General features: G+C 53.0%; 8 protein-coding genes across 8 annotated transcripts; 3 read left to right on the top strand and 5 right to left on the bottom strand.

The window, feature by feature from the left end:
- Nucleotides 1–470: 470 nt before the first annotated feature.
- Nucleotides 471–3,425, bottom strand: V2A60_009831 (OPT oligopeptide transporter protein-domain-containing protein; the record flags this gene model as incomplete). Its single annotated transcript, XM_083261095.1, has 3 exons — nucleotides 471–674; nucleotides 780–3,089; nucleotides 3,279–3,425. 3 exons carry the CDS (start codon nucleotides 3,423–3,425, stop codon nucleotides 471–473), a joined length of 2,661 nt encoding a protein of 886 aa, XP_083117221.1.
- A 4,111-nt stretch (nucleotides 3,426–7,536) lies between these two features.
- On the bottom strand, nucleotides 7,537–8,598 carry V2A60_009830 (Phospholipase/Carboxylesterase-domain-containing protein; the record flags this gene model as incomplete). Its single annotated transcript, XM_083261094.1, has 4 exons — nucleotides 7,537–7,621; nucleotides 7,738–8,141; nucleotides 8,257–8,292; nucleotides 8,404–8,598. The coding sequence occupies 4 exons, from the start codon at nucleotides 8,596–8,598 to the stop codon at nucleotides 7,537–7,539; spliced, it is 720 nt and encodes a 239-aa protein (XP_083117220.1).
- A 601-nt stretch (nucleotides 8,599–9,199) lies between these two features.
- On the bottom strand, nucleotides 9,200–10,658 carry V2A60_009829 (uncharacterized protein; the record flags this gene model as incomplete). The annotated part of the gene is made up of 3 exons (XM_083261093.1): nucleotides 9,200–10,149; nucleotides 10,196–10,507; nucleotides 10,574–10,658. 3 exons carry the CDS (start codon nucleotides 10,656–10,658, stop codon nucleotides 9,200–9,202), a joined length of 1,347 nt encoding a protein of 448 aa, XP_083117219.1.
- A 911-nt stretch (nucleotides 10,659–11,569) lies between these two features.
- On the top strand, nucleotides 11,570–12,134 carry V2A60_009828 (AAA-ATPase Vps4-associated 1 family protein; the record flags this gene model as incomplete). Its single annotated transcript, XM_083261092.1, has 3 exons — nucleotides 11,570–11,686; nucleotides 11,753–12,001; nucleotides 12,063–12,134. 3 exons carry the CDS (start codon nucleotides 11,570–11,572, stop codon nucleotides 12,132–12,134), a joined length of 438 nt encoding a protein of 145 aa, XP_083117218.1.
- Nucleotides 12,135–13,442: 1,308 nt separating this feature from the next.
- On the bottom strand, nucleotides 13,443–14,537 carry V2A60_009827 (uncharacterized protein; the record flags this gene model as incomplete). The annotated part of the gene is made up of 2 exons (XM_083261091.1): nucleotides 13,443–14,436; nucleotides 14,491–14,537. 2 exons carry the CDS (start codon nucleotides 14,535–14,537, stop codon nucleotides 13,443–13,445), a joined length of 1,041 nt encoding a protein of 346 aa, XP_083117217.1.
- Nucleotides 14,538–15,175: 638 nt separating this feature from the next.
- V2A60_009826 (phosphoribosylformylglycinamidine synthase) lies at nucleotides 15,176–19,249 on the top strand (the record flags this gene model as incomplete). Its single annotated transcript, XM_083261090.1, has 1 exon — nucleotides 15,176–19,249. One exon carries the CDS (start codon nucleotides 15,176–15,178, stop codon nucleotides 19,247–19,249), a length of 4,074 nt encoding a protein of 1,357 aa, XP_083117216.1.
- Nucleotides 19,250–19,751: 502 nt separating this feature from the next.
- Nucleotides 19,752–20,891, bottom strand: V2A60_009825 (ankyrin repeat domain-containing protein; the record flags this gene model as incomplete). The annotated part of the gene is made up of 1 exon (XM_083261089.1): nucleotides 19,752–20,891. The coding sequence occupies one exon, from the start codon at nucleotides 20,889–20,891 to the stop codon at nucleotides 19,752–19,754; it is 1,140 nt and encodes a 379-aa protein (XP_083117215.1).
- Nucleotides 20,892–22,535: 1,644 nt separating this feature from the next.
- Nucleotides 22,536–23,763, top strand: V2A60_009824 (WD40 repeat domain-containing protein; the record flags this gene model as incomplete). Its single annotated transcript, XM_083261088.1, has 2 exons — nucleotides 22,536–23,441; nucleotides 23,530–23,763. 2 exons carry the CDS (start codon nucleotides 22,536–22,538, stop codon nucleotides 23,761–23,763), a joined length of 1,140 nt encoding a protein of 379 aa, XP_083117214.1.
- Between the last annotated feature and the right edge of the window lie 1,290 nt (nucleotides 23,764–25,053).

Below are 25,053 nucleotides of genomic sequence, written 5' to 3'. Positions count from 1 at the left end.
GAGAAAAAAAGAAGCATTGCCAACCATTTTTTGTCTCTTGCAGATGCCATATATACAGATAAAAAAGGCGGAGGGAAGAAGAAACCCTCCCCAAAAAACAAGGAAAAGTACCAAATAAAAATAGTCGAAAGAGATGGAAAAAACACGCAAATAAGCAAAGAAAAAAGATACAAACAGATTTACAAACAGATTTACAAAGTACCCAAAGTCTCAGACATGTTTCCCAACTCCCAATGCATAATCAAGTCAGAAAAAACAAAGAATAGTCAACCAACCAAACTACTTTCCCAGAGTGTTGTTTTCCGACACACACACAAAAAAACAATCAAGAAGAAAAAAAAGGGAAAAACTCCAGTAATGTATATAAACAAATCATATCCATGAGCGCAAAAGAATCGGGACGGTGTGGAGGAGAGAGAGAGGAGGGGGGGGGGGGCGGGGGAAGAGGAGGCAACTCCCGTCGTGAATTATCAGTTAAACTCTCCTATGCGAGGGCCAAAATACTCGCCAGAGCCCAGGTTCTTGTAGTTGCACGAGTCGTCCTCGCAGCCCTGCTCCGAGACCTGGTTGCCCCACCAGTTGAAGTCGACCTCGGTGTACTGCAGGCTAAAGAAGATGATGATGCCGGAGATGGCGATGCCGCAGGACCAAGCTGCGGATAGGACAAAATTGTACTGGAAAGAAAAGGAAGGAGGGCAAAATATGTTAGTAAAACAGGTATTTATTCTCAGTTTTGGGTATGGGTGCTGAAGGAAGGGGGGGGGGGGGAGGAAACGCACCTTGGACCATAGACCAACGTAGCGAGACTTGAGGTAGATCCAGGAAAAGTAGGCAATCGGCACCGAGGGCCAAATGTATGACATGTTGTACGGCGCCCAGACGATGCCGCCGTACATGATGGCGACAGGGTGGATCTGGCGCGTCCAGGCCCAGTGAGGGAACTTCTTGTTGAGGACCCAAAAGACAACGACGATGACGACGCCGAGGGGAAAGCCGACGAGCATCTCGCTGTACTGGCCCTGATGGCCAAATACCTTTTTGGGGCCGACAGTACCCCAAAGGACTGAGGCGGTGAAGAAGGTGTTGACGCCGGGGCAGGTCAGCTTGTAGCGGGCGTCCTCAGTGCACACGGCGCGAATGTTGAGCATCTGAAAGTTGAGGACGCCGATGCAAACGAGGGTGCTGACGAGTGTCGCAATCATCTGCGCGGCAAACGTCTGCCGAGGGGGGATCTTGACGTAGTGCGCCAGCTTAAGATCGTTGGAGAACCACACGGCGTGGGCGCAGGTGACGTAGCCAAAGGACTTGAAGTAGTTCATGGCCAACGCGTTGCCGTCGACCCACGAGCCGCCGATGAATTCGGCAAGGACGTTGAGCGTCACCTCGATGCCCGTCATGGCCTTGATAATGCCGACCGGGATGACGAAGACGACGCAGAGCGCCAGGCCGTAAAAGACGACGCCGGGCGACGTATGCGTGTCCCAGCCGGCGATGCCTCCGACACCGAGGGCGATGGCGCACGCTAGGCATAGCATGTACCACCACTCGGGCACTTCCTTGTACGACTTCATCAGGCGATTGTGCACGTCGAGGATCTGATTGTCCTCGAGCGGCGTCTTCTTGCGGAAGCTGTTGAATAGGGCCTTGAAGCCCATGAAGATTTCGTTACGGTGGTACAAGATGGCGTACGTCAGCGTCGAGGTGTAGATGCCAAAGAAGAACATGTAAATGACAACGTTGCCGGCACCAAGGAAGGGGGGCGAGTAGGCGGCGTACTTGGCGGGGTCGAGGTGGCCGCGCTCATCGATGGCGCGCGAAATGTTGTACAGCTTTGCGGTGTTGTCGTACACTCGGTTCGTATTGATGGGCAGGTAGCCTGTGTTGTAAACGTTCTTGTACCAGAATGCCAGGACGATCCACATGGAGACAAAAGCCCCGATGAATCGGTTGAGCGTGCTAAAAAAGGGGACCATCAGAGGGTCGGCCGAATCCCAGAGCAAGACGTTCCAATCCCAGGTGGGGAAGGGGTTCAAGCCGAGGCCGTTGTTGATGCCGGTGATGACGTTGAGATCGCGGTGGTGAGGCAGGATCCAGCTGATCCAGTTGAACTTGGAGAGCGACGTAAAGATGTAGTTGGGAAACCAGAACCAAATGAACATGGCGCCAAACATGATGTAAAAAAAGTTAGCGCGCGAGATGCGCCAAATCTTACCAAAGGGTCCCATGACGGGCGGATTGCCAGGCGTGTGGAAGGCCGTGTTAAGGGCAATGGTGACGAGGGATGCCGGCCAAACGCAGTACGAGGGATAGACCAGAAAGCGTCTGCAGATACCGGCCATTCCGTAACCGATGAAATTGGTAGCGAGAGCGATGAGAATCTGATATGCGAAATGGGCGGCGTAAGGCTGATTGAAATATTGCGGCAAATATTGGACCCAGATGATATAGTTAGTATATGGCGTATTGTAGGCAACATTGGCCATGATGGTAATGAGCATGTGTTCCTTGCGAGTAAAAGGACCAGGGTTGAGGCTATGTTGAATGCCCCAGAGAGTGAAGCCGGCGTCGGGAAGCCATCGCTCGGCGGCCTTGCCGACGGGATAGGCCAGCAGCTGGGCGACGTTGGCCATGACGCGGATGGCGGGCTGACGAATATCGAAGAGCTGGTTGACAAATGCGAGCAGGCCGCTAAAGAAGAGACCGATAGCCCAGCTTCGAATGGTGGACGAGGGCGTCGTGGGATCGTCCTTGTTGCTGACGACGGCGCGAACCTCGGCGTAGGGGCTATTGGAGGTGACGAGGGCAGCCTCGAGCTTCATCTCGGTGATGAGGTGCTGGTGCAATTCGGGGTGCTTGAAAACGTCTTCGTTCTCGAGAAAGGCGCTGATCTTTTGGACGACGGCGGTGGGAAAGTTGGGGTCGCGCGAGTGAATTCGGTAGATGCGGACCATGATGTCGCGGACCTGCTCGAGGGTGTAGCGAGAGGCGAGCTCCTTGGCCTCGAGCAGGTCATCTTCGGTGACGTTGAGATCGGTACGGACATGGCGAGATAAGTCTTGGTCGTCGTCTTCCTCATACGAGAAGGGTTCCTGTTGAGGCGCGTAGACCCGACTGGTCAGCGTTTACGGCTTACTTTTTTTTTTTTTTCCCTCGCCTTCCTTCTGTCCCCTCTCGGTATGGGGGATGGCAATTTTGCGCAAAGTCGCATCTCAGGGTGGCGATTGGGCGGCACGAGGATGATGACGAAAAAAATGCGCATGGTACCGGAAGCGACTTACGACGTTGGACTCTACTTCTGATTTTTCCGTATCGTGATCGTCGATGCGCTGGTTCGGGATGTTGGCGTCGTTGGCATCGCGGGCGTCGTGGTTGTCGCCATTCGTCTCGGAGACGACGGCGACTGGCTTCTCTGAGTGGCCACGCATGTCGCCAAAGGATTCGTCGTCAGCGGTCGAATGACGGGCGAGCAGGCGGGCGGAATAATGCTTTCAGACGGGCATGTACGCCAGTGCCAGCTCACGGTCGGGCTGAGAAAAGGAGGAGAGTGGGAGCAGACTCGCAGGAGGGATGCAAGGCGACGACGGCACGATGGCGAGATGATGATGGGTTTAATGAAATAGATATGGATGAAAATGATCGGAATACTGGGGGGAGGGGGGGGCTGGGTCTAGAAGGAGACGAGAAGGGCCAAGACAATAACTATGGGGGGGTTTGATGGTGGTGGTGGTGGTGGTGGTGAAGGGGGAGGGGAGGGTCCTTTTTTCTAGCACTAACTACCTAGGGTGAACGAATACTGGGCTGAGCGGCCTCGCTGGGTTTTTGATGGAGTTTTACGGGCTCGTCCTGCTTGAACTGGACGCCGACAGTGCACCCAGCACCCACCACTTCTTTTAGTAAGGCACTTATCAGTGGGTTAGGCACGGGGGTCGGTAGTGGCAGTGGCAGTGGCGTACAACAGGGGACTGGCGGGTTTGACGGGTTGGCGCGGGCACCAGAGACCAGCTCAGCTAGCCACCAGGGGAGGGGGACCGCGTTATAGCGACTTGCTCGATAGATGACCTGCTGAAAAGGCAGACTGCTCGCCTACCTACCTACCCTACCGGCCTAGCTAACTACAAGAACAAGTCATTCATTCATTTATTTATGTGTTCATTTATTCATTCATTCACTCATTTATTATTATTTTTTTTAGTAAACAATCCATTGGACAGCCACTTGGCGGCCACTGCAAACTTGGACTGGCCAAGGTGGGGCCATTCTCGGCCACCGGCTGCCGAAGAGGGTCCTGAAGGAGGAGGCCCTTGGCCGCCGCGCCGCCCCCCCCCCTCTTCTCTCCATCGACAGAGTACCTGGTTGAGTGCAGGGTCAAGCCGGCCTTGGCGAGATGATCTGACAAGTTACGGAGCAATGGTCAGCGGGAGTTGACTCAGTAGATGGCGGCTGAGCCCTGCCTCCGAGGTGTAATGGTCTGGCATAAGACAGGCGGGCGGATGGAATGACTGGGAAAGAGGCGAGAAAAGGAGCCCGTGGCCGCGCCCACGGGAATCGCCTAGCTGGCTGCTTGGTAGTGCGATAACAGTCGGGTCCCGGCTGGTACGTACGTAGTAGGGAGGTTCCAGGTACGTACCTGTCGAGCGGTACATGTCGGCAAGTCGAATAAGTACCTAGAAGTTGTGTACGAAGTACATCAATCGCAATTTATGCTGGCACATTATCCGTACTTACTAGACACTACCTTAGACAGGCGAGGCTGTACTTGGCAGCAGGAACATTATACCAGGTACCTGCCAGCCAAGGTCTCCATATTGCTGCCAAAGTCGTGCTCCTACCAACTGGTACTGATACTTACGCAGTATGGTACTGAGCAGCTTTGTCGTCCTGGCCGGGGTATCCCAGTGCATACAGTAATACTGACAGAAATAGTCTGTGTGGTGACTACATCAAGGTATCTGAGGGTAGCGACGAAATCATAGCAAACTCACTTTAGAGATATTCTACAAAGGGGAGAAAAAATTGCAACACAGTACGTGGACGGCTATCGATTCTTCAATACCACCCCATCCATCCCGTCCATCATTATCACCCTCCTCCCTCCAGCCCGCGGCCGACTTCCCCGTCGTCCCTTGTTATTAGGTTGCACTGGGGATTACCTCGGCCGCCTGACTAAGCCCCCCCTTCCCCTTCCCCCTCAGCACTATTGATACTTGCCTACTGACCTACCGGTAACATGTATCCGTACTCAGTACTCCGTACTCCGTACGGATAAAAGGATAATTCCCCTTGTCTTTGTCGCTGTCGTCGATGGTGGCCTGCCTTTTTATCCATTCCGCTATCAAGATGGAAACAACAGACTCCAGCCAGCCCCGTAGAGCTTGCCTCGCTCGGCACGAATTTGCCATTTCACCGCTTGGCAGTCAACACACCTGTTTTAGTGTCCTGTTTAGCTACCTAGCCTTGCTCTTATTACTGATGCCCCCCCCAAAAAAAGACGCCAAGATCCAGGCCGCTATAAAATAATAGATGGAGGGTATCAATCGTTTCCTCGGGGGTATGATCTATATCAAGTATACCCGTACTTTAAAGAGAGAGCAGTTAACAAAAAAAAGACAGGTAGTATTCACACCTGTCCCGTCAACTGGTAGTCACACTACATACGGAGTACATAGCCTGGAAATAGTCCATCTCGGCTCCCCGGCACGACTCTCTTTCTCTTGCCCCCCCCCCCCCCCGACCCGACTATGCTGCCGCACCACCACATCATAAGTTGGTCCCCGTCCCCTTTCTGAAGCCCACAAGCATATGCTTCCCTAGCCGTTTCTTCTGCCTCTAGTCAAAAGGCAGGGATTGGGGGTTGTTTGGGGGGGGTTGAAGGGGGGGACAAAATTAAACATGCTCAATGTTGTCGTGCGTACTCGATAAGTGACGGGAAGGCAGGCGACCAGGCAATCCGGCAATCAGGGGAGGAATAATTCGGGCTTCTCGCACCATGCCACTCGACCATCAAGCATGAGAGCATGAGGTGGAGGGCGCAACGGGCTGGCCGATCACGGATTTCACGGCACGGCAACCCAAGGCCAGGGTTCAAAACAAGTCCAGTATGAGGAACATCTCTGTATACATCTGGCCGTTAATAAGTTGTTACTGAGTATAACATGCGCGCGTGTTTTTTTTTCTCTGAAAATTTTGTTTCATTCCATTTTTTTTTCTTCCTACCATGTTCTCCATCAGTACCCATGATGTAACAGTTACTCCCCTACTCCAAGGGCCATCACGACTGCGCAGTGACGACACAAAACATGTAGAGAAGCCGTGAACGTGCACCAACGCGGCAAGAATTTGCCGATGCCCACTTCCAGGGCTGAAGAGTCGACTCGGGTGCGCTGATAGTCACACCAAGAACCCAGACCTAAAAGTCAAATTATTCTCAGTCATGTACGTCAAAAAAAAACCGTGTGATTATTTGGCCGACGTTTCCGGCTATTGTTACTTATTAGTGCCTCACATTGGGCTCTCAAAACATTACTTGCCGAGCCAGCCAGCCTTGCCTCCATCTACAAGTATACCAACAAATAACAAAAAGTGTAGAATTTCATATCAGCCTGCCACAGTGCATTCAGCGCCTCCCCTCCTTTTTTTTTTCTTTTTTTTCTTTTTTTTTTTTGCCCGCGCCAACATTGTCGTCACAACTCACGCACATTTCCAACACGTCACCCTACCATCGCAGCTCTCATCCTCACTTATCATTGCGCCCACGCGTCGAGACAAGTTTTCTTCTATATGATTTTTTTGGCCTTGTCCTGCTCAATAAATGGCGCTACTGCTACTAACCCGTTCAACCGAATTTGCCCAATCAAATCGGTGGTGATGCACCCTTTGTAATGTATCATCGACGACATTTGATCCATGAAACGCGGTGCCACACCTTTCCGCATCCGCATTCGCCCTCCTCCGGCTTTGCGGGATTGCGAAACAGTGCTCGTCGAGTCGTATATACTCTTGTTACGCAGCTATGCAACCGCGGGGAGAAGGCTAGGCACGGCCCCCACCCTCCTCCGACCATGGCATCTCCGTGTTCGTTTTTTTTTTTTTCCAAATATAGCCAGCTGACTTCTTGGTCAAACATTCTCATGACAAAACACGGAAAAGGAAGAGTGTCTCTTTGGTTGGCCCTCGTGTCTGGTCGAGGTCGCCCCGCTGTGACAGCGTTCTTGATGAGCAAGGTCGCACTGTTTCTGCCACCCAAGACGGGGACGACGCGTAGACAGGCTATTTCTTGTCTGATATCTGCGTGTAGTAGTGCGAGCAGATATCAGACGGAATAGCTTTTATTCATCTTCGACATCCGCACATATAGCAGCGGCGCAATAAGCATGCGCTTTCGATTCGCAAGCATGCGAGCATATTCATGACGTACAACTATAATCATGAGTTGTCCTTGGAGACCATCGGCCTCAATCTACTTGCAAAAGTCTATTCGCCAGCACTACGTTCTCATCATTGATCAATTTCAGGAAAAGAAAACCCATCCGCCCTCAATTACTTGTCCAGGGGAGGTAGACGAGACTGCAAAAAGGCCTCGACGTCATTGAACTCCTCAATACAAGCTGAATGCTGCATGCCACTGTACGGTTTGGAAAAGGCCAGGTTAGGACAATCATCTGTTAGCCATTGACAAATTGCAACACAGCGGTTCATCTCTTGACTTGTGAGAGTGAAACAAAAAGAAAGGGCACTTACGGGTACGTCTTAAACGACACCTTGTAGCCCAGCTCCGCGAGCTTCCTCTCCGATGCCTGGGCCAGCGGGTACAGCACCAGCGGGTCGCGATCGCCGTGGCCCATGAAGACGGGCGTGTCCCGGTTCTGCGTATCGGCCGGCACGCGGTCCGCAAACGTGCGGTTGAGCAGCAGCCACGATGACAGACCCACGATGCCACCCAGCCGGAACGGCGCCGTCAGCCCGGCAAAGATGCTCATGGCGCCGCCCTGCGAGAACCCTCCAAGAACGATGCGCTCCGAAGCGATGCCCGCCGCCACCTCGGCCTGCACTAGCGAGTAAATGTACTCGCGCGACAGCTCAATGCCCTTGTCGTCCTCATCCGGCGCTGTGTTGGCCGCGTGCGAGAGAGCATCGATGGATTTCTGCGAGGAAGGAGTTGTGACATGTCAGAAGTGAAAAAGAAAACACACGTTTATTTATGTACGTCAATCAATCCACTGTAAACGGCAAGTGGCATATGCCACGTTGAAAACTCACAATGTCAAACCACCCAGGCATTTGAAAGCCTCCGTTCTATTGTTTTGCCCATTGTTAGCGCGTGTACCTTGGAGCGAACTCGGTGCAGCTTTGCCCTAGCCATAAAGAGAGGGAGAGCAAGTTCAAAAAATGAAAGGGCGGGCGTACCATGGTAATTGGAATCGCCGGCGCATGTGGCAGGATGAACTTGACCTCGTTGAGCTTGTTTCGGCCCTGCCAGTGCTGCACCGCGTCGGCCCAGCCGTGGCCCGAGTCGCCCAGACCGTGGATGAAGATGACGGTCGCCGTGTGCCGGCCCGAGGGCGTAAAGACCATCGGAGCGGCGCGGCGGATCGACGACATGGTGGCGGACGGAGGCGTCTTCTTCTCTGTTGTTGCGTCTTCTGTAGACAAGAGGGTGGCGCTGATCGCGTCAGCGCTGGAGCTGCCGAAAAGTAACAGCGATATGACGATGGCAATCAGAGGGACAATGAAGCTAAAAGTTCTGGCAATGGACCAACTTGACATGAAAAATGGCACAATACCCAAGAAAAGTTGCGAGAGAAGGTTGTGAGGCCGTTGTGCGAGGTTGAGTGAGTCGTGAGATTACGCCACCCCACAGGTTGGACATGCCCCACCTCATCCTCTTGGTTATAACGTATCAACCGGCTACATCGCTCATCACGAAGTAGGGCTTGTAATAAAGCAAAGAACCTAGGATGAATCTTGAACTCATTAGATTATTCATATAGAACAGCTGAAACCCCAAATCACGTTACTTTGAAAGAAATAGAGTAGTTGTGGCCACATTCGGCTCGAGAACGGTCAGCATCTCGATAACCTGCACCCGTACATTGCCCGACCCGTATGTTGTTCCCGTACACGCAAGACAATAAACATCTAGCCATTACCGTAATCCAACGCCGGCATTGGTACGCCATGCAAAAAAGGACAATCCATGCTTTTATCTAATAGACAGACCCGGGGCCTCCTCGCCTGCTCCCTCCTCTTCCTCGTCAGCCTCTCCTTCACCATCCTCATCATCCTCGCCAGCATCGTCATCGTCATCATCGTCGTCGTCGTCATCATCATCGCTAGATTCTCCGGAGCCGTCACTTCCATCATCGCTACCGGGCGCATAGTCTTCCTCATCCTCATCGTCGTCGTCCAGGTCCTCGCCCAGCGCAGCGCGCTCCAGCTCCGTCATGCCATCGCCGACACCGTCCGCCGCTGCACCGTCCGCGCCCTTCTTGGCCTTATTCTCGGCCAGCTGCAGCTTGCCCTTTCGCTGCTCCGCCATGCTGCCATCCTGCAGGCCGTTACGCTTGACGTAGTCGTCGATGCCTCCATAGTCTTGCTGGTCCACCATGCCAAACTCATACTCGTCGTTGACGTCCCCTTCCTCGGGAAACACCTCGATGACAATGTTGAATGTGATCTGCAGGATGTTGGTGTAGCTCATGGCGGCGATGCGCTTCAGCGGGATGAAGATGAGAGGCTTTTTGAAGCCCCACAGGATGCCAGTTTCCAGGAAAAATAGGTAGCCATCCTTTGAGCCTCTGAATCCACTGACGTGTACAGCCTTCTCGTTGGGACGGTGCGGTTGCCTGACCATGCTGTGGAATTTATTGGGGTCGGACGAGACAATGTTGACGTCGCTACCGGCGGCGCGGAGGCGCCTGTTGAATGCCCAGTGAAATAGGCCCTTATATGTATCCGAAACGGCAGCGGCGGAGCCGGCTTCGCTGCCTCCTATCGTGCCCTCTTTGGGTGCCGTGGCGGGGACTGTGAAGACGAGCGGTTCGACGGTCGCCGGGCCAGACTTTGGTGGCGTCGTCGAGCCTCGGGGGAACAAGATGTAGTTATGTTGAACTTGCGCCTTCTCGGGGACGGGGAGATAGAAGGCAAATTCTTCTTCATGTTAGAAGTAGGGAAACCGGAGAACGACGGGGTAACACACCAATGTCGGTCCAGGCATAGGTCATGCCTTGGATAGGGACTGCCGTGCCAGGGGCGCGCGCATAGAGGAACTCTTGTGTAAAGCATAGCTCAAACTTCTTCCTCTGTGGCACCGAGACCGAGATTTCCTTCACCTGCAGCAATACAGGGTCGTCGGCTGGATTCCCAACTGTGGAGGAGCCATTCGTGACCCCGTTCGTGTCACGGCCACCCTGAACCTTTCGCCTCTTCGCCTCTGGCTCTCCGTTCTCTGCCAGCTTGGTGTGGATGTGTGATGCGATTTCGTTGAATAGGGCGACTTTGCCTGGCGTTTCTGATCGAGAAGTCAGCAAATTGGCGTTGGATAAGCGCGCAATGGGTGGTAGTCCAGTTTGCTCACCAGCGCATCGCTTTATGCCGTCGAGAATATCCTGACGGGGCTTGAACACGGCGTTGAGACGCTCCCAATCGAGTTCCATTGTCATTTTTTCGCGAGACTACAGTACTGTGAGAAACTGCGACACTTTTGAAAAAACTAAGAAATATCGAGGATGGAACGTAAGGTGCGAAACGCAGCCGCCCGCTCAATAAGATATTTTTTTGGCTGTTGGCAACGCGACGTCAGTGAACAGGGCAGCTGGCGGCTGCCCTCCACCCGGCTAGCCAATCGTAGGGCCCGAGTGAGCTCCGCCTAGGCGTAGTGTGTCTCGCGACCCGCAGGAGAGCGGTACAGGATCGCCCACTACGATTAATTGCTTCCTTGACTATCATGAATATGCTTTGTAAAGGGAGATACTTGGTTATCATAACTGTTTGGGTCCATAATATTTGGGTATGAATGGTACGGAGATGTTGAACATTGTTCTTGATTTGTGGAGGCGCTTGCTTGCATGGAAAAGCCAAGAGATGCTTCAGAATGTTCGGTGGCCAAGGTGATCAGTAGAACAATACATACATGTGCCACGCCCCCACCACCTCTTGTGATGTATAGCTATCAGCTGGGCACACCACGATAGTAGAGAAAGCGCAGGCAAAACACTCTCTTGTACTTTGGCGACACGTGTCTCCCACTGTAGTCCAACACTTGTACCTATGCTCAGAGGAGAAATGAGACTATATGCCAAGACGAAAAGACCACTGGCGCAAAAAGTGTGCCGGAGAAATCAATGAACCGCTACACTCACAGGTAATAACAACGGAGTTGTGCATGTAACAAGTTGTAGGTTTGTGACGCGGCGTGAATAGATATCGAGAGAGCTTAGTCATCGACCTCACCTGTGAGCTCTGTCGTGGGGCGTCGGGCTGACTTCATCATCAAAGCAAAATACAAAAGCTCTACAGAAAATATATCGCTATCATGTCTAGATGGAAGAAGCAGTAAATATTCATCATCAAAATGTCAGGTCCCTTTCCAAACATATATAACCACCGCAAGGTCGCAGAGGCATCTGCCAAAGCTTGCGACATCTGTTACAAGATGAGCACGTCGGTGCTCATTACGCCAGACAAAAAGGTATGGAAGCACCGAGACACGACGCAGATTTAAAAGGCAACGGAATTCATAATATCCCCATAATAGGACTTCTTTTACGTATGCGCTGTGCATCTGAAGGATCGCTACTTTTGCACACCAAAGATTGATGAAGACGCTGCCAAGGCTAAGAGGGAGCAAGAGTTGGAGGCCGAGAAAGAAAAGGTGAAGAAAGAATACGAAGAGAAGCAGCGCAGGAAAAAAGAAAAAGAAGAGAAAGAGAAGAAAGATAAAGACAAGGACGACAAGAAGGGGCAGGACAAGGCAGACGGGAAGGATGATGATGCTGATAAAAAGGTACAGTCACTGTGCTACATGCCAATTTTTGAACATCAACTGACAGATTTCATGGTGACAGAAAGAAAATGATGATGCCAACGACAAAGCATCCCAGGAAGAAGAGCCCCGGGTCTTTGAGCTGAAGACGTGAGTCCTATTTGCCACGGAACATGTAATAGCCGTAGCCTGACTGTATACGACAATAGTGCGTTTTACCAGCAACGTTTACAAAGAAAAAGACAAGCGGAAGCTGCGAAAAGAGATAGAGAAAGAGTTTCACAGCCGGGTTATTTTCCGTCTGTGCCGACTGCGCCGCCCTCAAAGTAGGGCGATAATGAGAAATGCCCAGATATACATGAACAAAAACAGCATGATGAGACGAGAAAACAAGACCTTTGTGGAAACACCTTTTTGCTCCAAGACGTGAACGTGCAGCTAGAAACAGCTGTGTGCCTAACAAATCGGCAAATTAGTGAGATCGCTGGAGCGTTGCACTGCTTTCTGACTCGATCCGGCTATTGAAAGAAACACTTCATTCTAACCACCCTATAACTGCTCTTAAATACGTGTCTCGTCAGAAAACCCTCTCGCCCGAGCTAATACTCTAATCAAAGCGATCACAGAATCCTAGGAATTCTAATCGGCTGATGGAATCTGCCTTTTGGGCTGAGTAGTGCAAGCATCAGAGCCCACCAAAGCGCAGCATACTCCCACACCAGCTGTGATAAGCTCACATCCTTCGAGGGAACCTCCTAGCCTTGCTGCCACACACGGATTCTCGATGCGATGGCCTTATTTTGTATCGGTTATGAAACTAAGAATACACGCCGGGTGGGATAGATATCATCAGAACAGTGCTAGAATGCACAGTGCCCGGGCCTTGCCGGCCGGGTCCTCATCGTCTGCAGACACAAGTGGATTCCATGTACGGCGTCCGGATATAGCCACCTTTCAATAGTATTACCCTTGCAGAATACACCTTTGAAAGAGACTTGTATCAAGCCGGTGTGCGTTGCTACGTGGTAAAAGCATCTCCTCGCTACGTGTAGGGAATTGAGGCTTCCCTCTCTCTGCCAGTCCTCGTGTTGGCGGCGATTCTTTTATCAGAATCGGACCATGCATACCAACCTCTCAAAGCTTACAGCACCGAACTTTCCCCTATCCATAGTTCGACAACAAGTTTTACAACAAGTTTTACAAGAATGTTGAGAAAAGGCCAAAGATTGAGGCACAGCCTGTCGGTATTGTATTGTTGATACTGGTTGGTGGTGTCACTCATTTGTACCTGTGCACCCAGGCTGGGCGCCATATGCCTTTCTTTCGACAACTTGTCCGATCGAATAACCTGCTGTATAAATAAATGACGATCACTGACGCCCCCGAATGTGCAATGCGCCGTCTTCACCTGTTTTGACAAAGGATGATCATGATTTCGTCGACAAGATATCATGTTGTAAAATTAGAGGTTCCCGCGCCCAGTCCCGGGCGGAAGTCGAATAACCAAATTGCCGCCAGGGCCCGAGACAGAAGCAGCGGCCTCGTCAACTCTTGCTCGCTGTAACGAGAATGCGGGTGTAAGCCAGGCACCGCAACTGCATTTAAACCCTTTCCAATCGTAGCGACCCACGGCAGCGCCACAGCGGTCATTGGGGCAGTTCAACCGGCCGTTGATAGTCCCCTGCTCCAGTTCGGGGCGCATCCAGCTCAAAGGCTCAATAAAAAAGTGCTGGCACTTGGCCGAGCCGTCGCTGGACTCGTGCTTGGCTATAAATTGGGCAGTTGCGAGAACACGACGGCATTTTTTGCAGCGTAAGCTTGGTCCGGATGTTTCAAGCTTTTCAGCTTGCTCGTCTTCGAAACGGAGGCGCGACGGAGCCTGTCCCACAGCCAAACTTTCACTGATTTCTCGCTGATACGCCCAGCGCTGATATGATGGCTGTTCCTCGATGTTGTCTGGGCATCCCATTACCCACCACATGCGTAACTGTTCCATGAAGCCATCATTGGGCTCTGCCATGGGGCGGGTTTGTCGGATAAGGGTGAGAGCGGCTTGCACTGCTTCCGAGGCTGTCTCTGTTCGAGGCTTTGGTGTGCCGGAGGCTGCAGAGGGATCGAACTTGTTCGGGTACTTCCATAGTATAAAGGCTATAATACAAGACACGGAACGTGATTTACCCGCCGCGCAGTGGACAAAAACGCCACCTGATTTGCCTGTTTGGCTGACACTGTTCAGGCCGTCATCGATGAATTTGACGGCTTTCGGAAACTCAACTAGGATGTCTGTTTCTTCCACATCGTCAATGTCGATGACAAGGTGTTGGTATTGCTTCCCATATTCGGACCATGGCTCTTCTTTGAAGTTCTTGAGCGAATCAGGTGGGAAACCATATAGCGACAACACATGGGTGATGCCCTTCTCAGACAACTGGTCGGAGCGACGGAGTGCCCAAAGACTAGTGACTTGTTTTAGGGTTTGCAGATCAACTAGGACAGTTATATCGACTTACCCTCCGACGTAGAGGTTGTCTGGGATATTGAGCGGGCTATAAGCCATTCTGGTATGTATTGTAGGTAGCCTGCGCTGCAGATACCTTGGATCGGATACAGAACGAGAACAAATACCAGATAGACAGAGGCAGCAGCCCAAAGGAGAGATCAAGTGCAAAAATAGGCGCCGCTGCCGCTTTCTGTAATTTGTTGCAATGTGCTGTTGTCGTTGTTGGCGTCGAGTAATCAGAGCCGAGACCGCGGCAAGCTTTTCTGCAGATGAATGGAGCCGAGGAAAAGAAAGCTACTGAGTGCTGAGTTGTCTCCGCTAAGCTGCCTAGGTGGCGAGCGAGAATGTAACCTAATTTCAACGCAGTGCCGAATGACTATAAATGAACAAAAAAAATTGAACAAAAAAGACTTAAATTGGCATTGAGATTGTTGATAACACAAACGGCTCGAGTCGGCTGTCGCGGGGTTTAGACAATTTTCTGCCCACCCCGCGATGTCGCATCTGCCGTTATTGGGCAGGCGGCGAAAATTTTCCAAGCGCCCCTCATAGGTACCTCAACAGGATGGAGGGGCAGCATTGGGCGACTCGCATCAAACATCTCTCGCGTCCAGCGCAATTCTTTTTGCCATCTCAGCCCTACGTCCTCGAAACAGGTGTTGTGCTGGTAGCCTGGCATTTCTGCCGCTAAAATCATGCCTCGCTCGTTTCTCGTTGGCAGTTCCTGCTTTACGGCCTCTGACCTGGAGGAGCTCCGGGGCCGCATTGGCAAGGCCGCTGTTGCTACTGTAAAGCAGCTTCAGGGCGACTGGTTCTACTACCTGGATCTCAAGGACAACTCCGATGCTGTCTTTAACAAGATCAACGAACTTCTCCAGGATTTTGGCAACCGACAGGCGCCTCTCGACGAAAATAATGCCAATGTACTCACGCTCTACATTACCCCGCGATACATCTCCCCGTGGAGCTCCAAGGCCACCAGCATCGCCCACGTCTGTGGTTTGCGCGATGGTGTCAACCGCATTGAGCGCGGAAAGCGTGTCATGATTGAATTTGACAAGCCCGCCACCGAACAGCAGATTGCTGCCTTCCGCGACATCCTTCACGACCGAATGACCGAAATCTTCGACCGCACCCAGCCCGACAACGCGGCCATGTTTGCGGAAGGGTCGCCATCGCCTCTTGTCGTTGTCGACATTTTTGCCGATGGCAAAGACCCTCTTGTTGTTCTCGCCGACTACAACAAGGCAAAGGGCCTCAGCCTCGACCAGTCCGAGATGGAATATCTGGTCGGCGTTTTCAAGAAGCTCGGTCGCTCGCCTCACGACGTCGAACTGTTCATGTTCGCGCAGGTTAACTCGGAGCATTGTCGCCACAAGGTTTTCAACTCGTCCTGGACCATTGACGGTGTGGAAAAGGACAAGAGCCTGTTCCAGATGATCCGCGAGACTCACAAAAAGACCCCCGATTATACAATCTCGGCCTATAGTGACAATGCGGCCGTGTTGCAGGGCGAGGAGGCTAATTATTGGTCCCCCGACTACTCTACCGGCACTTGGAAGCTGACGCCCGAGATTGTTCATATTCTTACCAAGGTCGAGACACACAACCACCCCACCGCCATTTCACCCTTTCCTGGTGCTGCCACTGGCTCTGGTGGTGAGATTCGAGATGAGGGCGCTGTAGGCAGAGGTTCCGTGACCAAGGCTGGCCTTGCCGGCTTTTGGGTCTCTGATCTGCTAATCCCGGATAACCATGCTCCCTGGGAAAAGGACATTGGGCGACCTGCACACTACGCCAGCAGTCTCGATATCATGCTCGAAGCCCCTATTGGAAGTGCTCGCTTCAACAACGAGTTCGGCCGACCATGCCTTACTGGCGTCTTCCGCACCCTTCTTACGCCTTCTGATGCTACCGAAGCTACCGACTCAAAAGACATCTCAGAGTGGCGGGGGTACCACAAGCCCATCATGATTGCTGGCGGGCTGGGCACTGTTCGACCAGAACACGCTCTCAAAGAAGAACGCTTCGTCCGCGACGGCGCTCACGTCATTGTTCTTGGAGGTCCCGCCATGCTCATTGGGCTTGGTGGCGGAGCTGCCTCGAGCAATGCCACTGGCGAAAGCAATGCCGATCTTGACTTTGATAGTGTTCAGCGCGGCAACCCCGAGATGGAGCGACGTGCCCAGATGGTCATCAACACCTGCTGCAGCTTCGGCAACGACAACCCTATCGCCATGATCCATGATGTTGGTGCTGGTGGTCTGTCTAACGCTCTGCCTGAGCTTGTTCAAGATGCAGGCTTCGGTGGCAACTTTGAGCTACGCCAAGTTGAGAGTGCCGACCGTAGCATGAGCCCCCTCCAGATCTGGTGTAATGAGGCACAGGAGCGTTATGTTCTACTCATCAATGCTGACGGTATGAATCGGTTCACTAGCATCTGCAAGAGAGAACGATGCGGCTTTTCTGATGTTGGTACTGTTGTCTCCAAGACCTCCGATGGTGGAAGCAACCTTGTTCTCACCGACCGCGAGTCCAAAGAATATCCTTGCCCCATCAACCTACCCATGGATGCCCTTTTCCCTCCCAAGAGACAGTTGAAGCGTACGGTAACCTCCAAGAAGCCTAATCTTGCTCCTTTCAACGCTCTGGCAAGCTTGGAGCAGGCCTACGGAACTGGCCTATCCACGCAGGAGATCCTATCCAAAGCAGTGGAGCGCGTTTTCCACGTCCCTGCTGTTGGCTCCAAATCTTTCCTCATCACAATCGGCGACAGAACCGTTGGTGGTCTGTCTGCTAGAGACCAGATGGTTGGACCATGGCAAGTTCCCGTCTCCAACGTTGCCGTTACCGCTACCTCATTCCATATCGGCGGAAGCCAAAAGACTGGCGAAGCCATGGCAATGGGTGAAAAACCTACTATCGCTCTTATCGACCCGGCTGCCTCGGCTCGCATGGCCGTTGCCGAATCGCTCATGAACCTCGGCGCCTCTGACGTCATGGGTGATTTGCGTCGCGTCAAGCTCTCTGCAAATTGGATGGCTGCCGTTAGCCACCCTGGTGAGGGTGCCGCCCTTTACGAGGCTGTCCAAGGTGCTATGGAAATCTGTACGGCAATCAATGTTAGCATTCCCGTTGGCAAGGATTCAACCTCCATGAAAACTGTCTGGCGAAATGGCGAAGAATCCAAGAGCGTGACTGCTCCCGTCTCTGTTGCCATTTCGGCCTTTGCTGTTGTTGAGGATTACAGCAATACATGGACCCCTCAGCTCCGTCGCGTTGAGGAAGTCGGCGAGACTCTCCTCATGTTCGTGGATCTTGCAGAAGGCCGCAAGGCTATGGGTGGGTCTGCATTGGCACAATCTCTCGGTGCTCTCGGCAACGAAGCTCCCGACATGAAGAACTTTGACATGATTACGGACTATTATGATGCTCTAGATCAGCTTCATAAGAGCGGGGTTGTTCTGGCTTATCACGATAGATCCGATGGCGGTCTAATCACAGCCGTTGCCGAAATGATGTTTGCCGGTCGCTGCGGCGTCGACATCATGATGGACGGCATTTCCAAGACTGGCAGCCCAGCTGATATGATTGATGCCCTCTTCAACGAAGAACTGGGTGCCGTCTTCCAAATTCGCAAATCTGACGAGACAAACTTTAAGCGTTGCTTCGCCACCTGCGGTCCTCCTCCGGGTCTAATTCGCAAATTTGGTGCTGTGAAGCCCAAGTCCCGGCAAAATCTCTCTATCCGCTACGGTGCCACTCCCTTTGCCACGCTTGAGCGTGCCGAGATGCAAAAGTGGTGGAGCAAGACGTCATATGCCATGCAACGCCTACGTGATACTGCTGCCGGTGCGGACTCTGAGTTTTCCCTCATCGATGATAACGAAGATCCCGGTATCTCTTATAAGCTCAGCTTTTCCCCGTCTGAAAACATCATGCCCCTGACCAAGTCCATCACTGGCATGTTCACCAAGCCCCCTCGAGTTGCTATTCTTCGTGAACAGGGTGTCAACGGTTACGCTGAACTGGCTTACTCTTTCCGCGCTGCTGGTTTTGAGGCTGTTGATTTGCATATGACTGATATTCTCGGCGGCCGCACCCTGACTGACTTTGTTGGTCTCGCCTGTCCCGGAGGTTTCTCGTACGGCGACGTTCTCGGTGCCGGCAACGGTTGGGCTCAGTCTATCCTGATGAACAAGACTGCATGCGGCGAGTTTGTCAACTTTTTCAACCGCCCCGACACCTTCGCGCTTGGTATTTGCAACGGTTGCCAGATGCTCGCTCGTCTCAAATCCCTCATTCCTGGTACAGAGCATTGGCCCAACTTTGTCGATAATGCTTCTCAGCAGTTTGAAGGCCGTGTTAGCATGGTTCGCGTTGAAGTGGACGAGTCCAAGCCCTCTGTCTTCTTCCACGGCATGAATGGCTCGTCCCTTCCTGTTGCGGTGGCTCACGGTGAGGGCCGTGCTCTGTTCGGCTCGCCGAACTCTTACCAGCACCTTTCTGATGCTGGTATGATTCCTATGCGCTACGTTGATAACCGTCTCAACGTCACGGAGAAATATCCTTACAACCCCAACGGTAGCCCGGGAGGCATTGCCGGAGTTCAGAGCAAGGACGGACGCTTCGTGGCAATGATGCCTCATCCTGAGCGTACAATCATGGCTGGCATCGGTAGTTACATCCCGGATGGTGCTGCCGAGACCTGGGGCGAGTTTGGACCGTGGGTTCGTCTCTTCCGTAGTGCCCGTAGATGGGTTGGCTGATGCCCTGGTGGTTTTCGTCTCATGTGTTGACGTATTGATATACGTAACTAGAATCATACAACTTTGCTTGCTTATATTCGGCGTTTTTGGGATGGGTATTGATCTGGGAAAAATAGAGATTCTTGAACAAGTAGGCACGACGAAATATAACTTGACATATTTGCAAATCGCTCCACAACCTCGATACTGCAATTTAGTAATGTATTCCCTTTTCTTGGTTTCTTCATGCTGAGTGTAATCTCTATAAACTCAAACAAGAATTGAACGATAATTAGCGCCGTTGTGTGTCTTTCAGAGGAGATGTAAGCAATATTGCACTTCAAAAAGTCATGAGCACTGCACGGTGCTCAGCCCGAGTCACCACCCGAGCTTCGGCCGTGGCATCGAGAACCACTTGCTCTATGCTCTTGATCTGTAGACTCAAGTACTGCCTACTATAAGGCTTTCTCCGTCAGAACATCTCTAGAATATCTCCTTTTTTGCCGACTAAAATTGCCTATTGTTATAGAAACCTTTCGAGTATCCGGACCATACTATCACACTCCTCTTTGCGTGCCCGGTCAAGAACCGTTTCTCCGGATTTCGTTTGAGCATTCACATCAGCCCCGGCATCAATCAGTATTCTAGCATTCTCTTCCATGTGCTCTGGCCGGCCATAGTGGCCCGACGGGCAGCCCAGCGTCAGGTACAGCGCCGTCTCCCCATCGTTGGTTCTGGCCCCCACGTCAGCGCCGGCGGCGATGAGGATCCGCAGAGACTCGGGCTCGCCCGACTCGGCCGCGCGGTGAAGCGGCGTCGCGCCCCTATTGTCCAGCGAGTCGACGCCGACGCGGAAGCCGGCGCCGGCGCCGCCGGCGGCCTGCAGCAGGGCCGCGACCTGCGCCGCGCGGCCCCAGGCTGCCGCGGCGTGCAGGGGCGTCTCCCCCTCGTCGTTGGCGGCCCCGGGGTCGGACCCGAGCGCGAGCAGACGGGGCACCAGGCCGGAGGGCGCGCTCCTTCTCCTCTGCACCGCGCGGTGCAGGAGCGTGTCTCCGGACTCGCCCGTGACGGAGGAGACGAGGACGCCGGGGGCGGCGGCGACGACGCGGTCAAGGACGAAGTCGAGCGCGGCCGCGCTGGCATCCGGCATCGCGTGGTGCAGCACCGAGTCGCCATTGTTGTTGGCCGTCGCGGGGTCGACGCCGGCGTCGAGGAGCAGCCGGACGATATCCGCAAAGCTGTGCGCGGCGGCAATGTGCAGCGCCGTGTTGCCGTAGCAGTCCGCGGCCGACGCGTCCGCGCCGGCCTCGATGAGAAGCTCCGCCACGAAAGCGTCGCCGAACCGAGCCGCGACGTGCAGCGGAGTCTCCTCGTCGACGTTGCGGGCGTTGGGATCGGCCCCGGCGTCGAGAAGCATTTTCGATACCGAAATCCAGCCGTTCGCGGCGGCATTGTGCAGCAGGGTCACGCCGTCGTAGGTTGCCCGAGAAATGTCTGCTCCGGCTTCGATCCGACGCTTCATGTTCGCTTCCGCCGTGGACCGAACGCCAAATCGAGCTGCGTCTGTCTCCCGCAAAGGGTGGTCCGAGACGGTGGTATTGGGCTCGTCTTGATTGGGGTCCGGCAGGTGCTCGGGTTCATCATGGGGGTCCGCCTGATGCATTTTTCGTAATACGTGTCAAACACACCGCAACGACTGTAGACCCAAGCCTGAGTAGATTCAATTGGTGTTAGCTAGAGAGCAGATTTGTACAATATGTGACGGGGGGAGCAAGGCGGCACAGCGAGACGTGTAGGCCAACGTTGGTGAGCCCAAGGTGCAGATAGGATCTATCCCGAGTATCGTAGAGACTTTGCGTCTTTAAAAACTACACGTTATTGTACCGCAGCTTAGTACAATCTGATGGAAAGCATAATTGATCAAGACGCAAGGCACAGTGGCTGAGCATATTAGCCAATGGCACACAGGGGGGGGCGGACAAAATGGCATCGACTGAGGAGTCCAACGCATGGCCGACCTTGCAGGAAAGCCGGAGCGGATCCCGGTTCCAGGGAAAAGGGCGGCCCCCGTGGAGCCTGATCGGGCGATCCGAAGTTCGTCATTGGGCCAGTCTTCAATCTGTACTCCGTAGACTGCGCCTGATTGACTCACAATGACTACTACATACCAGACTCTACGCATGTGTGGTCGGCGGAGAAGCAGCTGTGACGGAATTTTTTCATATCCGGGCCCTTGGTATCTAATAGTTTTGACGTTAAAGATCAAAAGTCTTAGCAACTGCCCTTGACTAGTGTGACCCGCGCCGAGCCGGATCGGGCTATCCGAAGTAATCTATCAGACCACTTTGTAGACCGCGCCCTTGAGGCTCACTGTGACTACGACAAGTGGATGCTAGACACCACGTAGTTATGGGTTGTAGGTAAAAGCGTAACTAGTCATTCTTCAGTATTTTGCGTCTGTGAAGTTTAGTAACGATCAAGCCAAAGATTTTATCTCCTATGGCTTCCCTTGCTGCCTATCAACTTTGGAGGTAGCGCCAAGCAATAACTTGCTACCACGTTATTAGCACAGAACATCCCGCATTCGTTACGGAGTAGTGTTCCAAAAAAAAGCTTCGCGCTTGGGCTTTACATCAGTCCAGTTAGCCATCAGGGTCCAGACGAACCACCCACCTGGGGTGGAACGCTTCCGCTCTTTCGTTTCGTAGGCATCCTTGACGGTGGCGACGATTCCCATGATTCCACCCTCGTTCAGCCTAGTTTAACTGGGTCCTGCCCGGGTGAGGAACCCTACTGGTACAAGTCCTGGGGAAATGCGTCCTCGTTACGGAGGACTGTGTTCTAACTTGTCATCGTCCCAACTACAAATTCCTATATAGTCTGGTTATAAACGCCAATACCGCCAAGCCTCTTTCCCTACTACCCTGGATGATGCGTCTCAACGACTAGTAGAGGGTTATGAATGGTCATGTCCTTGGAGGGCTCAATCACGTCTATCAAAACTCTGCTAATGTTGTCACCTGAAATGGCACACAGGCAGTAAACCTGGACCCGCCGACCCAGCAGGCAGCCGGCGAGTCCACCAGCGGATGAAAACACTGCCTCATTACATCATTGTAAAGGGGGACCACAACCAACTCGTGAAGGTTTCCCAGAAAGGCAAGCCGTATCTCTCTGTTTGCAAAGATCATTATAAATACAAGGCTCTTTGATACAGCGGTAATCTAAGAATCGTTCAATCATATCTCTTTTCATAAGAAAAAAAAATCCGTGTACGCGCCTCGACCACGCTTCGGACTTGTACGCAATGACCAGTATGCGAGCACGCCCTGACGGTCCTGGCACCGGCTCCGCCCCGACCTATCAAACAGTCACTGCCAGACTGGGTGACATTTTGGAGCAAAACGACTACGATTTTGATAGGATACCTGCCCAGCTGTCGCAGCAGGGCCAAGGCTGGCATGCAATCTTCAACCCAGATGCCTCGCGACAGATCAGTCTCCAGCTCGTCAAGGAATTCGACCAGCAGTCCAGCTTCCACATCACGGACATCGAGTTCTCCCCAGACGGCCGCTACCTGGCTTGGCGGAACGGCGGCGCCGCCCACGTCTGCGCCGCCGACAACCAGCGAGGCTGGCCAACGGTTGGCGACTTTCCCGACAGCTCCATCTCTCACGGCGTGTGGCCGGAGGGGCCCCAGCCTCTTTCCTTTTCCCCGGACGGCACGCTGGTCGCCACCGGTGGCGAGGAGTGCCACGTGCTCATCTGGAGCGTGGAGGACGGCTCCTGCAAGCACAAAATCCCGGCTCACAACGGCGGTGTCCGATCTCTGGCCTTCTCCAAGGAAGGGAACGTGCTCGCGAGCGGCGGCGGCGACGACGTCGTCTGTCTTTGGGACGTCAGCTCTGGCGAGCTGGTGGACGAAATCGCCGTGGAAGGTGTGGTGTACAGCACAGCTTGGAGTCCGGACGGCAAGCTGCTCGCGGCGTCGTCGGGAAGCGACATCACCGTTTGGGATGCCGGCACAAAGGCCGTCCTGCGCAGGTTTGGGGCTGACGAGCACGGCCACTCCGATCTGGTCGCCTCGCTTGTATTCTCGCCGTGTGGTAAAAAACTGATCTCCGGAGGCTTTGACAATTTGATCAAAGTTTGGTCCTTGGAAGGCGACGAGCCCAGGGAGTGGGCACTGTCCCTGCAACTGGAAGGACAAGAGGTACGTGAAAACAAACTTGGTGGAGGCTGGTCTCATCACCGCGTGCGTTCCCTGTGCCAATGGACTGTCGAGCTGAGAAAAGATTTAGGGTTTGATTTGCAGCTTGGCTGTGACGCCAGATGGCGAATGGCTTCTCTCTGGATCGAAAGCGCGCAACCTCATGTTTTGGAATTTGCAGGATGGCCATGCCCAGGTACTGCTTTCAGCATTCAAGAATACAGTCACGGGCATCGATGTGTCGCTGCAGGACGGTCTAATAGCTACGTCCTGTGCTGATGGGATAATTCGTTTATGGTCATACGAAAAGTACGACACGTCCTAGGCGGCTAGATCAGCAATACAGAAAGATAAATATCAGGCCATCTTTTGGTCAGATGTATCGTTGTCTTGGTTAAGTTGGTAATCCTATCGACCAAAAGACAAAGCCTATTCAGTTCTTGCTAGCAGGGTTTATATTGATTTGAACTATTAAGACTTGCCGAGACGCATTCTCACCAGACAATAACCCTGTTTCTACTCCGTATATTCTGTGAAATGAGAAGAAGCCCAAGAGAACATGTATAATGGCAAGGGGCTGGGTTCTGACAGAAAGCAATTTCATTAGAGTTCCGCCAAGCGAGACTGCACGACCGTCACTGGTGTGACCACTAATCCGTACTTCTTGACCCGTTTCACGCACACAGATCAGTAGAATGCATCTTCAAACCTTACTCAGTACTACAGACGCACTAGGTGTAGCTCAACATCCCCACTGCCAGACTGGGCCAGAGGCCGCTCAAGAGCTGCCCGAACGAGAGCTCAGAGAAGCCTCAGCTGGAATATCTAGGCCTCTGGGGGCGGGGGGGGGGGGGGGGGGGGGGGGGGGGGCAGCGGGGGGGTGGACCAGCCTCGCAAACGTCAGATGGCGGGGAAATAACTAGACAATGTGAGCAAGAAGCGAGAGAGAAAGCCGGTGCTCGTATGTGGCCAAACGTACGAGAATGCAAGCGAGTATATTGATTTTTGAAAACATGTTGGGCTGTACCAGAGACCAAGGCCACTCACTGTGATTTGTTTACCAAGACTCAAAGCCTACATCGGCACGAATCAAGGCAATTCTTTTACCTTGACGCAAACATGCCTTGTTTGAAAACTCTTGAATCGGGGGGCCCAACACTACTTCTTAAATGGTGCCACCTTGCAGACTGACAAGTTGCAACACCGCTCATCCTTCAAGGTCAAAATTCGGCGCATTCCCGAATCTGCAGAGTTGAGCAGCATAAACTTATAATACAAGAGTCATGACTGACTGCTACTCAGTAAACAGTTCTCATGGCAAGGCCCTGGGCGGGCTTTTTGAATCGGGCACTCGAGAGCGGCCATGCTGCTCACTGTCTCATCCCAAGGCTTTTCTAAATTGCCGACAAGCAAGATCCCCCCAAGGCTGAGTCTGCTGAGTGTACGGGGTACTTGATAGTAGAATAACATGAGCAAAAGCTGGCGGAGACCACATTCTAGACCGGTTGGCCGGTCATACGGCTATATCGACCAACCAAGGCCCCTTACTTCGGGGATGGCCGGTAAGTTGGCAGACATGGTTATTTCTGGACCTTTCAAGGAAGCAAATGGTGCG

This window comes from Cordyceps javanica, chromosome 7 (genome assembly GCF_051103115.1).
Source record: "Cordyceps javanica chromosome 7, complete sequence".
NCBI lineage: Eukaryota > Fungi > Ascomycota > Sordariomycetes > Hypocreales > Cordycipitaceae > Cordyceps > Cordyceps javanica.
Note: the sequence above shows the minus strand (reverse complement) of the source record. Positions and strands in the feature narration are given on the sequence as shown.